We start from the raw sequence: 15,662 nt of genomic DNA on the forward strand, positions 1-15,662 counted from the left end.
TCTTTTCAATCTTTCTTTCTTGCATGCTGTGTAATAGGCATTGAAAGTTTCTGCATAAACAAAGATTATAAAAATCTCTAAAAAACGCACAATGTCAGCAGAGCATTTACAAAGCAGTGCCGGGTCTAATTGGAAATATATAATTATATGATATATTCAGTGGAGGGAATTGAATTCAAGCCATTGTGCATCAAAATTACAAGCCAGTAGCTCAATAGCTCAAGAGATGTCCTTGAATAAGTTCCCATTCTGCATATGGAGGTTACTACGGGGAACAGGCAACAATGTTTTTTTTCTGGTTAAAAGCAGGCAGCAATGGATAGCAGATGTATTAATTCAGACAGAATGTGAGACTTTTGTGCTACCCCCTGTGCAGTACACAAGCACAGATTGAAAGTTTTTCTCTGAAGGGCAATATGACTCGGCTAATGTATTGCAGGAGGCACACAAATGTATTACTGCGCGAGGAACTGATGGTTGTAAACTCAGATCTTCAAAGATCTGTCGCCTGAAAATGAACGGAAACCATTAAAGTCCCAATATTTTATGCCTTCAAAGAAATTAAATCTTGAGGCTGAAACTCTATTTCATGAGAAAGTGGATATTTTGATGATTGTTTTTAAAAATTAGAGTTTTTTGTTAAAAGTTTTTAAAAACGTTTTTATAATCTATATTACAAGGGAAAAACACATTTTTTTTTTTTTCAGTAGCGACTGAACTTTAAACAGATCCTGCATTTAAAGCTGAACTACAGTCTGACTAAAAATATTTAAAAAAGGTTTGGGTTAATTCATTTTTACATAAAACTACCTGAATGCACCTTGATACATGGAGGGTCAGCCTAAAGGGGTTCATTGTTGGGCACAGTGCTTTCAGTCTAACTTTATGAAAAAGGCTTACAGTAGCATGCAGGGATCAATTGCAGTAACTCCTTAAGTATCCATTCAAAGGGTGGGAGCAGAGTGTAAGAACTGTAGCATAGTCTGCAGAGATGCCACAGACCTGGAATGGCCATCTGAGTGACACAGCTGGCCAAACGCAATTGTAAATCCTTTGGAAGGAAAAACATTTTGGGTCATACCACTCTATGCAGTTGATTTAGTTTGCTCATCACACTACAAAATGTTAATACAACAAAGATCTGGCAGAGATCCTGGACTGAATGTCATATGTCCTCCATTATATCTGTACTCCCCAGACCGGGGTTGCAGCACAATGCTTGATGATGTGAAGAGAGTCCTTAATCCCATGTGAGCTGCTAAAGCTTACAGAGTTTCCTCTTTGCTGCTGGTAGTTTAACAGCATGATTGTGAAAGAAGGGTGAGTATTTAGGGAGGGTAGCAGTTGAACCTGTTGCTTACCCCTACAGGTGCATAATGAAGTTTTTCATTATGTCTCAAAAAATCAGTCTACCCAAAACTTCAGGTTTTGGGGGATGCTAAAGAGTACATTTAGGTCACAGCTTCTTATGGCGCTTTTCCACTGCATGGAACTGAGCGTTTCGGCTCGCTTTTGTGCTTTTCCACTGCTGGTACCGCATGGTACGGTGTAGGAACGGTTCGGTACGGTACGGCGGCGCTTTTCCACTGCATGGAATCGAATGGTATGGCTCTCTAAAACAGTACCACCTCGATTGTGGTTCCAAGAGGTACCATACCAGGTACCATATCCCACAATCCTTTGCATGCAGTCACTACTAGCCACTGATTGTTCAGAGAATCATTGTTATCCCACCCACTTAACTTTAGTACTACTTTAGTGGACAAGCAAATCATACCAAACCGTACCGAACCGTTCCAACACCGTACCATGCGGTACCAGCAGTGGAAAAGCAAACCGGGCCAAGCAGGGCTGAGTTGAGCCGAGCCGGTACTTGCAGTGGAAAAGTGCCATTAGATCTCACAAGGACTCCAGTTGCAAGATCTATGAAGATACATTTCCAGGTGTGTGCACTATTCTCACCAATTATTAAGTGATCTGGCAGACATCGAGAAGTTGGATCATCCAGTAGATGTATATAGCATGGATATGAGAGCCACCAACGTGGATAGAAGCAGAAACTTTGCTAAATAAACCTCCTTTTTGAAGACAATGGAAGACTCCAAACTCCTAAACTAAAATCACTTAAGGTGGGCTTCCTCTTCCTTTAGGTGAACATAGCTGTCGAATATCAAACTGATATGGATGGTACCAGTGTATACAAAAAATTAAAATTTTTTAAATTTGTAGCCGGTCTCAGCAGCAGTCTTTCTGATGCACAAAGTGGAGATAAAACACCTTCAAAAGACAAAGAAAGCACTACAAATCCGCCGAGCAGGATATTAACACCTGTTCATGCAGTCACTTCTGAGGTGCGATTTGCCTTTATATGCAAACTATATCATTACAGTTGGATCTGGTTAGTGGCTTTACTCATCTGGCAGTAAAGCAGTTAAAAATAACAAAGATAATATCTGTTTTAAACTTCCCTTTCAGCAGGCCTGCCATCTGCTCAGCACAAGTATTATTTGAAGTCTGAATGTTAAGTATGTAAATTATATTGCTTCAATTCTCCAACATGGCCCAGGAAAACAGACATCTGCTCAACAAGTATTAGGAGCTGGAAGCCGGATTGCCCCTTAAATACAAAATGCCGAGGCTGAAGCTGCTATCTTGTGACAGAATTCCTAGTGGCTATAGAAAAGCAGATATGAAAAGGGTCAGGAAGCGGTCAATGGAAATCTATCAGCTTTCCACTGATTGGTCTAACAGTTTGTCAGTGTGATATTCTGAGATTTATAGTATAATTATCAGTACTATTCAGGTATGTAGTGTCTGTAGAAGCACATATATACTAGATTCACTTTCAAAGTAGATTGGTGCTCGGAGTAGGGTCCATAGTTCATGGTGGACATTATATCACACTCTGTTTAGGCCTAAGATCACAGAATCTGGCAGAGAGGAACATGGTCTTCCTTTGTGGCTCTGAGATGTCATGTGACCAAATGCTGGGAGCTATGAAGGAAGCGGATGAGGTGGATGTCACAATAAACCCTGTCCATTAAAAATCCTGACCTTTTACCATGCCCACCAACAGTGTCTACATGGCACAGTTTGGTTCACTTTTTTTGGAAAATCTGGCCCTAGCATGAAAGAGCCAGTTGGTTATGGCTTCCCCCCATCCCCCCATTGTCAAAATTTCCCAGTCTTTCCCTACCGGTCGGTAAGGGTAACACAAATGCTTTCCGCCTCTTAAGAAGGACCTAGAAGCTGGAAAAAATAAATCTCAGTTAACTGAATATTTTACAGAATAGAGCTTAAATACACATTTTTAAGACCTACCAAAATGCTCTCTAATGTCTGAAATTCCTGAGAGTCAGTCCAGAGGCCAAAACGTTGAAAGCCAATTAAAAACCTATAATATCTGTTTCACTTTAGGTTTTGCAAATTTTACTTTAATACCTACACTTGACTAATAATTAGAGTTAGCTTTATAACAAATAATATATAAATTAAAAACAATACAGTCCTATTATCGAAACCTGTGTTGTATAATTTATTTGTATATATAAGTATAGGAATAAGGGGAAAAATTAAATTATTTATCCTATGCATTCACAAGAAATACTACCCTTGGCTGAGAATAGCTATACATTTCACACCATCACTAATCTGACAATTGGCTTTCATTAAGCAGACCAGAATTCCCACAAAGTTCAGCTTTTTCTCAGGACACTTTCCCAAGAAAAATTGCATTTTTCACCCAAGTAAAAGAAAATCCAAACAGGGCGATATGTCCTAATAAATCTTAAGGTACAGATAAGATGGAGCCGCTACCGTGCAGGGCAAAGACCAGGGAACACGCCTGATGGATTTCTCTGGCTAAGAGAATGCACATTTAGTTAAACATACACTACATGTGCAATTAAGAAAACACATACTTTATCTTTGTCACAAGAATAAAAAAAAAGGCACGTTCGTAGGTTTTGTTGAAAAATGACTTGTAATGCAGCAATAAAATCATAAGTATGACCTTTAATGCCATGGGTAATTTCAGTAGCATTACAATTTGTATTGTAGTTGCATTACAAAAAAAAAACCCATGTGCATTAATGCCATTGGATTTACATGCATGCGCTGGCTTGGAAGATAAGAAAATATGTGGCACTACACTGCTTATGATCACTTTGGAGTCACACTGCATGCTGGGAAACTTATGCATTGCTGAGATGTGCTTTTTCTGTCCATATGCAGGAAGAAGACACGTATTTCTATAAAATTAGGTGCAGAGTAGATAATAGCGGTCCAAAGATGAAGAGTGATACAGGCTTTGTTATTGATTGACTGTATAGATCAGCCTTTCTCAACCTTTTAAACAGAGGAACCCTTAAAATACTGTTCCAGTCTCAGGGAACCCCTGCTAAAAATGACTATATCTACAACTCATGTGTGTCAAGTGTGATGGACAGTGGGAAGGATGCTCCTTACTCTTATGGTCATTGGGAAGGATTACCCCCTTACAGATGGCAAAAAAGATCAATGAGATCAGTAGGAACTTTTCAAAGAGGTAGCAATTGCTCATTGCTGAAGGAACCCCCAGCAACCTCTGGAGAACTCACACACACACACATACAATGCCTCCTGCGATTAGGAAAACGGCCCCTCCGGATGGATTTGATTATATCTTCATTGTCTTTAAAAATGGGTAACCATGGTCTTGCTGCCCTCAAAGACCTTGGGAGGTCCAATACTGCAACTACACAAAACACACAGAGGGGGCACCGACCTAGTACATTATCTCGAGACAAATAATTTATTGTATAAAAACACAGTAAGTATTGTACTCACAAAGGCAACAAAAAATTGCGCATCACAGATCTCAGTAAATTCCATCCAATGTATCAACACATATGGATATAGCAGTCACTGAAGACCCTGTAGGCTAACGCGTTTCGAGGAATTCCTCTTCTTCAACAGTTACCGTGTTTTTATACAATAAATAATTTATCTCGGGATAATGCACTAGGTCGGTATGCCCTCTGTGTGTTTTGTATAGTTACAACCTCTGGAGGAACCCTGCCTGAGAAACCCTGGTATAGATCTTGGCTTTAAGTAGAACTAAAGGCAAACATAGCGCAAGGGAGGGTTTTAACACTGTATGTTTTTTTTTTTTCACCCATCCATGTCCTGTTGGGCAGGTTTACCTTCACTTCCTATCCCAAAGCCAAAACAGGACGTGAGAGGAAACCCCCCCAAAGAAAGGGAATACCTGGTTGTCACCAGTTGACAGATTTCCCCTCTATTACTGATCTGAGGACAGTCCAAAATTTGGAAATCTCTTTTACTTTCTCTTGTGTTATTAATGGTAAACATGACAAAAAGAAAGGACGAATCTCCCAAATGGGGGCATGGGCGGAAATAAAAGCCTGACAGGGGTTCTAATCCCTCTTCACTCATCTAATGTAGTCTATCATCAAATAAAAGCTACTGTATATACACAACTATACAGTTCTGCAGTGCCCAACTACACTGCTGCAATACACTGAACAGTTTTGATCAAGAACATGTCGAACAACTCACATCTTTCCCTGCCTTCTTCAGATACCTCACCTACCTCTTCTTAGCTCAGCATTCTGCACACTGCCGGCTAAAAAATGGATCCGTAGACATCATTCTGCTTGGCAAAACAACATGCTGCCTCTAGTCAAGGAAATCAAGAGGGAGCATACCTGCAAAGTTAGCCTGATCCAAATTTTGGATTCCTGCCATGTACACATCTACAGCTAACAGTATGTTAGAAACATTACTACATAGGTAACAGGTACACTTTAAAATATTAGAAATGTTTCAGAAGCAATAATCAAGCTAATGCTGTCCATTAAACAAGTGTTCAAATTCAGCTTATCTTAAACTGGAACTTGATAAAAAAAAATCTTTGGCAAGAAATATACTGTACATTCCACATTAATAATTATGCTACCAAAATTAGTGTGTGCTGTAAATAGCATTGCTCCTGTTTTTTCTTGTCATCGGCTGCCAAACTGCTGAAGCCCAGAGCCCCTGAACAGCAGTAAATCTTCAGGCTGTTTGCAGATCGGCTTCTACAAATTCAGGACAGTGCCTAAAAATAGAGAACAACTAAGCATGTGCAGAGCAGGGTGAACACAGTGTATTACTGGATTCTACACAGTACAGGAACTTATTTTTAATGTTTACATAGATATACCGGCAAAAGGGGCCAGCCTGAAAGGATCTAGCAAGACTTAATTTTCTGACTGAAGTTCCACTTTAAACTGATCTATCCAGTGCAAACCTGGGAATCTGTATATGCCGTTTCCAGCTCAGAAAACTAAGCCTTGCCCAGCTTCTATCACACCTCTCCACTGGTTGAGGACCCTTTTCTTATTGATGGACTAATAGTTTTGAGTGGGGCAGGTGCAGGCTTAGTCCAAGTTAGAATGTGCACAAATATCGACCTAGGTTTTAGGCTTGTGGGGATCGGAATAAGTGGGCTGTAGTTATCTGCAGACACCTCTATACGCCTGCACACTCTCAATTTAGTTAGTACAGTATATCATCATAAAGCGTTCACTTAAACTCCCTCTTTGCAATAGACATTAATGCAGCAGTGAACCGCAGCGTAAAAAAAAAAAAAAATCATAATGTGCTAGTACGCCTCGCATACTAGCACATTATGAGAGAATTACCTTAACACGAAGGTCTCCATTGGCACGCTGTCACTGCTGACAGGGTTTCCATCTTTCCCCGGTCTTCCTTCCAGATTCATGGCCGCTGGCTAGATGAGTGGCCGGGGCCACAATGAGGTCACTCTCGCGTATGTGCATGGGAGGCCTCGGCTATGGTATGGAGCTTTTAAAGTCTGAGCGCATGTGACGGTGACGTCACCGACTGCATGCACTCTGATTATCTCCTGAAGAGTACGGGTTTAGGAGATATTCACTGTACCTACAGGTAAGCCTTGTTATAGGCTTACCTGTAGGTACAAGTTAAAACAAACTGAGTTTACTACCACTTTAAGAAATTTACAGGGGGGGATTTTGGAAAACCTGATATGCCTGTTTTTATGTGTGAGCAACTGGTGTTCCCCAATCATTAAAGTGGTATTAGGTCCCCCTTTCTGATCCATAAAAGTGGTGGCTGCAATAGTTTTTAGGCTTTTTGTTCATCTGGTGATCCTGCCAGTAACACATTTCCTGTTTTAAGGCATCTCCACTCTCCTTTGGATGGAGGAGCAATAGAGACACCTTTGGATAACAGCATTGTCAGTCCGGGGTAGAAGGGGTGTTAGATAGCAGATTTGGATGGACTTACCAAAAATAAAGCAGAACTCCAACTAACACTTTTCAAGAAGTTACAGGAAGAGCTTTTGTGTTCCTCTTGGGGTAAAGGTTTTATATAAATATTTAAAAGCTGAGCATTGTAAGCACTCCTCTCAGTGTTAAAAAGTTGCAACCCTTTGATTGACTTTTTTGCTGGACAATTTGGTCTTTTAAAGGAAATTTACAAAAAAACAAAAAAAAAAAAAAAAAAAAAAAACAGAAGAACCCTTTCACACGGGTGTTTCGATCCGATCCGCCTGTCAGTTTTTCAGACAGACCGGATTGGATGCTGTAAGATTCTGGTACCTTTGGTACCCTTATTTACCATTTTCCTTTCAACATTGCGTCCCACCTTTCTAGTTAGGTGGAACGCATACACCTTTAAGACGGATGACGTCATCGCTGAGTGCCGCTGAGCGGCTATTTCAATCGCCGGCGTTCTCTCTCACGTTGTTCGTTCAATGTGTGCCTACATGCTTACAAGCCTTGTCTTGCTGTCGGAACCTCCAGCTATTTGCCTTTACCTGGAACAGACCGGAACCTCGCTACTGATCCCGTATCTCGCTACCGGATCACTCCCTCACTACTGGACCCCTCTACTTACTAAACCTTACTAGTGATAAGTACCCCACAGGGGAATCCTCCATAACTAACTTACACTATCAACTTCTGCTTATTAAGGACTGTTACTATCTATGCATACTAATTCTACCATCTGCACTGTTACATAGATTGCTAGCTTTTGAGTCTACTACCATCTATCCTTGCACTGGGTTAGTCTATCCTGTATATGTCATCTGCTGTCCTTACCACCTGTTACCATACATGATTACTAACCTATCTGCATTCTACCTATTACCATCTACTACTCTCCTGAACATTACTATCAAGTGCTTACCATTACTGTCACTGCTCACACCTGTCCCTTCAGCACATCACCTCCATACTATCATATACATCCTATCACTCCAGGAACATCTTATTGAGTGTGTGTATATCTGTATGCTGAAGCAGACAGGCCCACAGTGATGAGTCTGGAGAGTTGGATCTGGTATTCCAACACATCTCTACATGACTACTGAGTGGAGATTCTGCAGCTGCAAATCCAGCTTACAAAAAAAACGCAGGAGCGTTACAGATGCTCCCCGCTGACACCCGCTGCTATCCGATCTGATCCTGTCTGTGAAATCTGGACGGATGGAAACCCTATTTCCATCCATCTGGAGGATCGGAAGAGAACGAACAGGTGGTCAGTTCTCATCCAATCTCCACATAGAGAACAGTGGGGAACAGTGGGGATCTGACAGCTCTGTCTCTGCACACAGAGTGGAGACGGAGCGGTCATCGGCCTGCTCAGCGGGGAACAGCGGATCGATCCCCCGCTGAGCAAAACGGACTCTGTCGGGCGCACCGCCTGTGTGAAAGGAGCCTTGGTGGCAGCATCAACAGGTGAAAATAAAGTAAAAAAAAAAAAAAAAAAGCCTAAAATGGGAAAGTATTGCAGTCACCACAGAATTTGTAAGCTGCAAGATAATACATTTTAGTTTTGGGTTTGCTCCTGCTTTAAATGACTGGCAGCAAAAGGCATATGAAGCAGTTGGCATAACCTGGTGCACTAGGAAAAAAGAACCCCTGGGGTAGATTGGCTGTGTCCCTATATGCATTGCATGCTTAACTTTCAGTTTTGACTGTGAGCATACCTTTAATACCGCTAAATAAACCTGGCACCCTGCCCAATCTATTATATTCCTTACAAAACTATAAAGTCATGCCTTGATTGAGCACTTATTGTTATTCCACTGTGTAGCTTTTAATATGACCAACTCACAAATGAAACTAGCTGAAAAGACAGCATTAATTTCTGCAGCAACGAGAGAAATCCCAAGGACATTCAAACAGTAGCACTGCCAATGCATTTCTCACAGATGTGTGCTGTACGCTCATAGATTAACAGCTCCACAGAGTGCTCTGTCTGATAATGCCTAACACTTTGGCATCAAAAATTATTGCAATGCATTTTAAATCAGCATTACACAAACTATGGTCCTGTATGATAGGGTGCATTTCCGCCTTCAAATAGGGACTTTGCTCTCAGCACTATGAAACGAAAATGGACGCAAATCATGATACATCATAACACATAACAAATCATATCATAACATATCATATCATAAGCATAAAATTGATTACTTTTTTTTTTTTTTTTAATTTAAGGAAACATTACTTCCAAGCCTGTGTGATACATGCACAAAATTAGAGCTTTTAACTTCAAATTGTGGCCACTCCCCTCAAGAATTCAGCAAAACGAACCCTAATACATTTCAAGAAAGGTTTTACTCTTCTAAAAAAGGGCCATCTTCTACAGTGCCCAGGAGTCCTAAACCCATTATGCACCTTTGTCATCTCATCAGCCTTTCAATGTGTTTTAAAATGTCAATTAAGAAATTTTCAACAAATATGTTACTTTTACTGATATGAGTTTCAAATATTGTTCCGTGCCTGAAAAGTTCCATATATTACAACATTTTTGGCCTCAGTCCTTAATACAGGGATGCTGCCCTTTAAAAGGGTTGGAACCTCCTCCCATTTAAAATAATATTGGTCCCTTACTAAATAATTCAAGTTTAATCACTGGAGATCTGGCCCACCCTCTTCCTACCTCTCACACTTTTTTATTGGTCAGAAAAAAAAACTTTGGCTATGAAACAGAAGTCAATATTTGCATAGAGTGTCTGCTCTTCAGCCCAGTTAGCAGTTTGCTAGAAAGGGTTCTCATCTTACACTTTTTGTATTGCAATTTTAGAATAGCACAGATTCCGATGAGGTCTCCAAGGCTGGCAGTCAGAACACAACATTGTACATAATCTACCATCTACCCTTATTTATTTCTACCCTTGAACATATTCGACAGAGCTGATTGGACTGAATATACGTAATTTAGAAACTTTGTTCTATTCGTCACTGTTTACAAAACTATATTATAAAATGTAATATAAAATGAACTCAAATACAAAATCACGTTAAGGACCTGGGGGTAATCAATATGGAGAATGATCAATGAATAAAAGACACTTTATTGGGCCTTTGACATTTCAGACCTATGAGTTATTCAATTTTGTAAATGAGGAAACGTCTGAGTAGATTTTTATAGACTACAACTGTCTGATGGCCAAGTACAAAGCCTCACTTAGGTGGATTGACATTTCAAATGAACAATATGACTCCAAATGTATAATGCACAGTGCTGCATTGTCAATTTAAAGGGCAGCACTGTCTGTCTATCTTTGTATCTAGGTTGATATCTACCATGAGGAGATGCTGGGTGTCTTAAGCTGGGTACACACGAGCCAAATGTAGGGAGACAACGGCCGGTTCAAAAAACAAAACAAAAAGAAAAACAGCCAGCATTCGGCATGTGTGTATGTCGGTCTGTCCGTTTGGCCGGCTTCTGTCAGACGTGCATGCTGGAAAGCCGGAAGCCGACCAATTCTCGTTCAGTGCTCTCAGCCAAGAGAGTGCGGATCGAAGTGTTCTGGAGGGGGGGGCTATCCCCCTGTCAGAACACAACAGCTCAGGGGGGGGGGGGGGGGGAATTGGTGAACGACCTTTGCATGGTAAGTACAGCGGCTCTGGCTGAAGCGGATAGTTTTTTTTTTTTTTGTTCAACCCCACAAAAAAAATTAAGTGTACCTGGCTTAAATCCAAACATTTTGTAACTGAAAAAGCTGATTGGCTGTTATGGACAACAGGAAGTTTTTCATGCACTTATAAAAACCAAGGCTCATTGCCTCAAAGAATTATTCAACTGGATTTTGCCACAAACTAAGGTAGGTTATAGATTATGCGATTTTCTTTCCTGCAACCACAGCAGGACCGCTGGCAATAATCACATGCTAGAAATCTGACATGCTTGTTAAACCCAAATTGATCAATAGATCAACTTGGGTACAACCAGCCTGCTCATAGATGGATTGAACCATCTATGGCCGGTGTTCTATCAGATCTCCCTACCCCATCAGAAATCCATACCCTCGTCATTTCTGGTTCAGATCAACTGTGGATTCGTCATGCAGTCACATGTCCTAGTGCGCATGCACGCAATAGGTATGGAAATTTGATAATATCGAAATGGTCGTGCACAAGTTCTAGTGCGCATGCGCGGCAAAGGGTCGGGCAGCGGGCAGGGAGATCTCCTTTAACAAATATCCATCCAATCTCCATGCCCCACACTGCACCGACCTGACAATGGGCATTGCCATCAAATGGACAGTGGGCATATTGTCCCATTGTCGGGTTGGTGCAGTGTGGGGCATGGAGATCGGATGGATATTTGTTATAAGAGATCTCCCTGCCCGCTGCCCGACCTGCATGCGCACTAGGACGTGTGACGCGGCTACAGCTGATGCATACAGCTGATGCATGACGAATACACAGCTGATCTGAACCGGAAATTATGAGGGTATGGATTTCTGATGGGGTAGGGAGATCTGATAGGACACCGGCTTAAGTTTATAGGGGACTGTAGCACTGCCCCCGTAAGGACTGCCAGATTTCAGTTTACGGGTCCCCCTGACTTACCAGCATACAATGACATTTTCAAGTTCTTACTTTCTCCTTCCTTGGCTCGCTCCAATAATCAGTCCATGGGGTATTTGGATGATGTTTTTGTTTTATTTTAAATAGGGATAGTAGAAGGGAATAGTAAGATAATCCAATATGCACTATAGACAATACTTGAGGACTCCTATCTTACGATACAGCCAGGCTGTTGATTCACCCTGCCACTATGGATGAACTCGGTTCGAGTCTCTTTCCTTAAGACGGCTTGGCAAACAATTATCTTCAGGACACTGTCACTAGCATCCTCTTTCTTCTCCACTGCAGTCACCCTTCCACTGACTATCCTACACTTAGGGGTGGACCGCCCTCAGGTCAGGACCCTTGACACGAGTCCCTGTGTTCACGATACTGTGGTCCCAGGGTCTCCAGTGTCTCCCCTCGCAGTCAGCTCTCCTGGACCTCTGGGTTAAGCTCCTCTAATCCATTCCTCAGGCCCTCAGGACAACCTCCTGCGACCACATGTCACCTCTTCAGAGGAGGAGGCAGCCGCCCCCTCTCTCCGGGACTCTGCTCTCCAGCCAAAGACCCTGCAGAACATGTGCTCCTGGCTTTTATACAGTATCCCAAAATGCACCGAGGGGACCTGCCCTTTGCCAATCACCAGGACTGTATCAAAAGCCTATGCACCCATTCGTCAGGTTTCCTCCCCCTGTCCAACATGCTTCCCTATTGGACCAGCGTGAAACACTCTCTAGACTAAATGAATCACATCCTTCTCTCTGGTAGGCAGAAAGCAATATAGATTTACCTGCAACCCCTCTGGTAAGCAGACAGATCTCAAAACTATACTTTCTCACTAGCACCTACCTAGGAGGATGCTACAAGACAAACTGCTACATCTGAGATATTGGAGACATATTTAATATCTGTATTTGACTTCCCTTTATTCTCTCTTGCTAATGGGGATATACTGTAAGCAGTCCAGTAGAAGATCACAAAATTCACTTAAAGCGGAAATAAAACCTTTGATTTAACGGTTTAAAAACACAGTTACATTCTGGGAGGAATGCTAAATGTCACATTAGCTGTGCTCTCAACCAAACTGTCAACCCATCAAATGGTCGGTGTCATAACTGATCACATGTGCAGCACCATGGGAGTTGCAGATCAAACAGAGGCCAAGATGGCAGTTTCCCTGGCTGAAAAGCATAGGAGGGTTTTGTTCTGCTTTAAAGCAACTTTTGTCGCTGGAAGAAAAAATAAAATGTCGGGGGAGACATTTGCCAGTTAAAAAAAAAACCACAGTCGACATGTGGGTCTGTCAGACAAACTGGCTGTTGGGGCGGCTTCTATCAGACGTGCATGCTGGAAAACCCCCAATCAGCGCTCTCAGCCAATGGCAGAACACAATAGCTCAGCAGGGGAGATTGCTATACTAACTTCACATAGTTAGTATAGGGGCTCCGACCGTAGCTCACAGTTTCTTTTTTTTTTTTCACTTAATCCGCTGGGTTGAACAAAAAAAAAAAAAAATGAATAGTGTGTACCAGGCTTTAGTCTAAACATACAGTACTTGTTCCTGGGCAGAAGTAAAGCAACAAATCGCACATACCCTGTCCATCCCTCTAACCCATCTACTCCCAGAGTATGTACAGCAATTCACCAAAAGATGCAAGAGCTGCACAAGCCCCGGGAAACCAAATGATCACTTTCTGCTTCTATACACTACATGTTAATGCATAAATCTCAGCAAACAGGGTTTCTATTCTTCATGAAGTATAGATCTACTTTTCTGTAACCTTGGGATGAGATGTTCGTATGATAAAAGAAATATTGCTTGCACTTCTTCATTGATATTCCTGGATGCAAGATAAGCAATCATAATTCAGATAGTGAAATTGTTTTCAAGATGTATACGAGGAAATAATCTGCAGATCAGGTGTAAAACAGCCTAATCTGCCATTACACATCCTGCCTATAGGCACAAAACCACCATAATTACTAGAAAGGCTTTAACAATACTGCAAATGTCTATTTAAAGAAAAGCAAATGTTTTGTCTGGAGTGCTGAATCTAAATCCACAGTTGTTTACTGCAGATAAACAAAAGGGGGAAAAATGGCCCTATAATTAAGGAACAGCTGAGATAAATATATAACGTACGATAGCTAGAAGTAATACAGCTTTTGTTTCGAACCATTTGAGTTCCTCACAGATCTGGGACTTTTGTATTTGCCACTTAGTAAAATAAACACAATTTGCTACGGCAAGACAGAAGGAAATGTGATATTGCGTAAATATGCGTCCAGATGGTAAAGTCAGATATGAAATTAAATTATCCATAATGGACACATGCTGTGAGGATAGGGACAGAAGTTGAAAGGTCATAAAGTTGGTGCTTTAAGTAGTAATGCTAATCTGGACTGACTCTGGTAGATAAAGTAGCATACGTTTCTGGAGGGTATCGGAACACTCACCCAAGGTTGTTCAAAGCTGTAAGTACGCCTGCGCTCATCTACATCGTCCTCATGCCGGGCCTGCTGGAATTCTTGTCGAAGACGCTGTATTCGGTCATGGTTGCTTGGAGTTGATCGATTACTAAAACAGAAAAATCTCATTAGAGTTTTGTGCAATATAGCCTGTTAAAGTTTGCACACAACTTTTAAACGTCTACATACACATATCAGCACCAACTGAAAAGGATATAAGGCGTCTGTCTATAGACAAGATAATATTGAGAGGATATGACTGCCGAATAACCATTCTTCAAAAAAGGGGCAAAAAAAAGGCACAATTGTATGGGTTTAATTGTGGGAGAAACCAAGCGATTCTTAAAGTGGAACTTCACTCTCTCAATCAGCATATTATTAATCCTCATGCTGCTTGCATTACTAAATAGATAGGAAAATATTTCTTATTTACTTGTTTAAACAGTTTTTTTTTACATTTCTTTAGTTACTTCCTCGTTTCCAGGCCTAGGCAACTGATATCATACATCCCAGAAGTCTTCAGGAGCAACTGATACCATACATCCCAGAAGTCTTCAGGAGCAACTGATATCATACATCGCAGAAGTCTTCAGGAGCAACTGATATCATACATCGCGCAAGTCTTCAGGAGCAACTGATATCATACATCCCAGAAGTCTTCAGGAGCAACTGATATCATACATCGCGCAAGTCTTCAGGAGCAACTGATATCATACATGCCAGAAGTCTTCAGGAGCAACTGATATCATACATTGCGCAAGTCTTCAGGAGCAACTGATATCATACATCCCAGAAGTCTTCAGGAGCAACTGATATCCTACATCCCAGAAGTCTTCAGGAGCAACTGATATCATACATCCCAGAAGTCTTCAGGAGCAACTGATATCATACATCCCAGAAGTCTTCAGGAGCAACTGATATCATACATCCCAGAAGTCTTCAGGAGCAACTGATATCATACATCCCAGAAGTCTTCAGGAGGGGCAGGGGGTTGTTCTCAGCTAAGCACACCCTCCTGCCTGCAAGCCTAAGATAAAGTAAGATGGACCTCAGTAAGTACGGTAAATGTTACATGAATCATTTGCCCTTATTTAGGATGGCCACCACCAGAAATGCTAGGGGGTGTTTTTTTTAAAGTGATTTTTCAGCAAAACAAGGCATGGAGACATGGATAGAGATTGCATCGAATAATAAAAACCAATTAAATAGCATTCTTGGTTTGTGGTGCTAAGATGCAGTGTACAGTAGTTCCGGCTTTAACCAGAATGGATCTTTCAGGGTTCGTCTGCAGTAGAT

The 15,662-nt window shown here is 41.4% G+C and overlaps 1 protein-coding gene across 9 annotated transcripts in view; it reads right to left on the reverse strand.

Moving 5' to 3' along the window:
- The window catches only part of PARD3 (par-3 family cell polarity regulator), a 901,610-nt gene that overhangs the window by 19,144 nt on the left and 866,804 nt on the right, over positions 1–15,662 (reverse strand). For all 9 annotated transcript variants that reach the window (XM_082258262.1, XM_082258264.1, XM_082258261.1 and 6 more), the window contains one exon: positions 14,355–14,475. In XM_082258262.1, coding sequence (XP_082114388.1) covers positions 14,355–14,475 — 121 coding nt within the window. The remainder of the gene's footprint in view (positions 1–14,354; positions 14,476–15,662) is intronic.

This window comes from Pelophylax lessonae (assembly GCF_965119305.1).
Source record: "Pelophylax lessonae genome assembly, chromosome: 5".
NCBI classification, from domain to species: domain Eukaryota; kingdom Metazoa; phylum Chordata; class Amphibia; order Anura; family Ranidae; genus Pelophylax; species Pelophylax lessonae.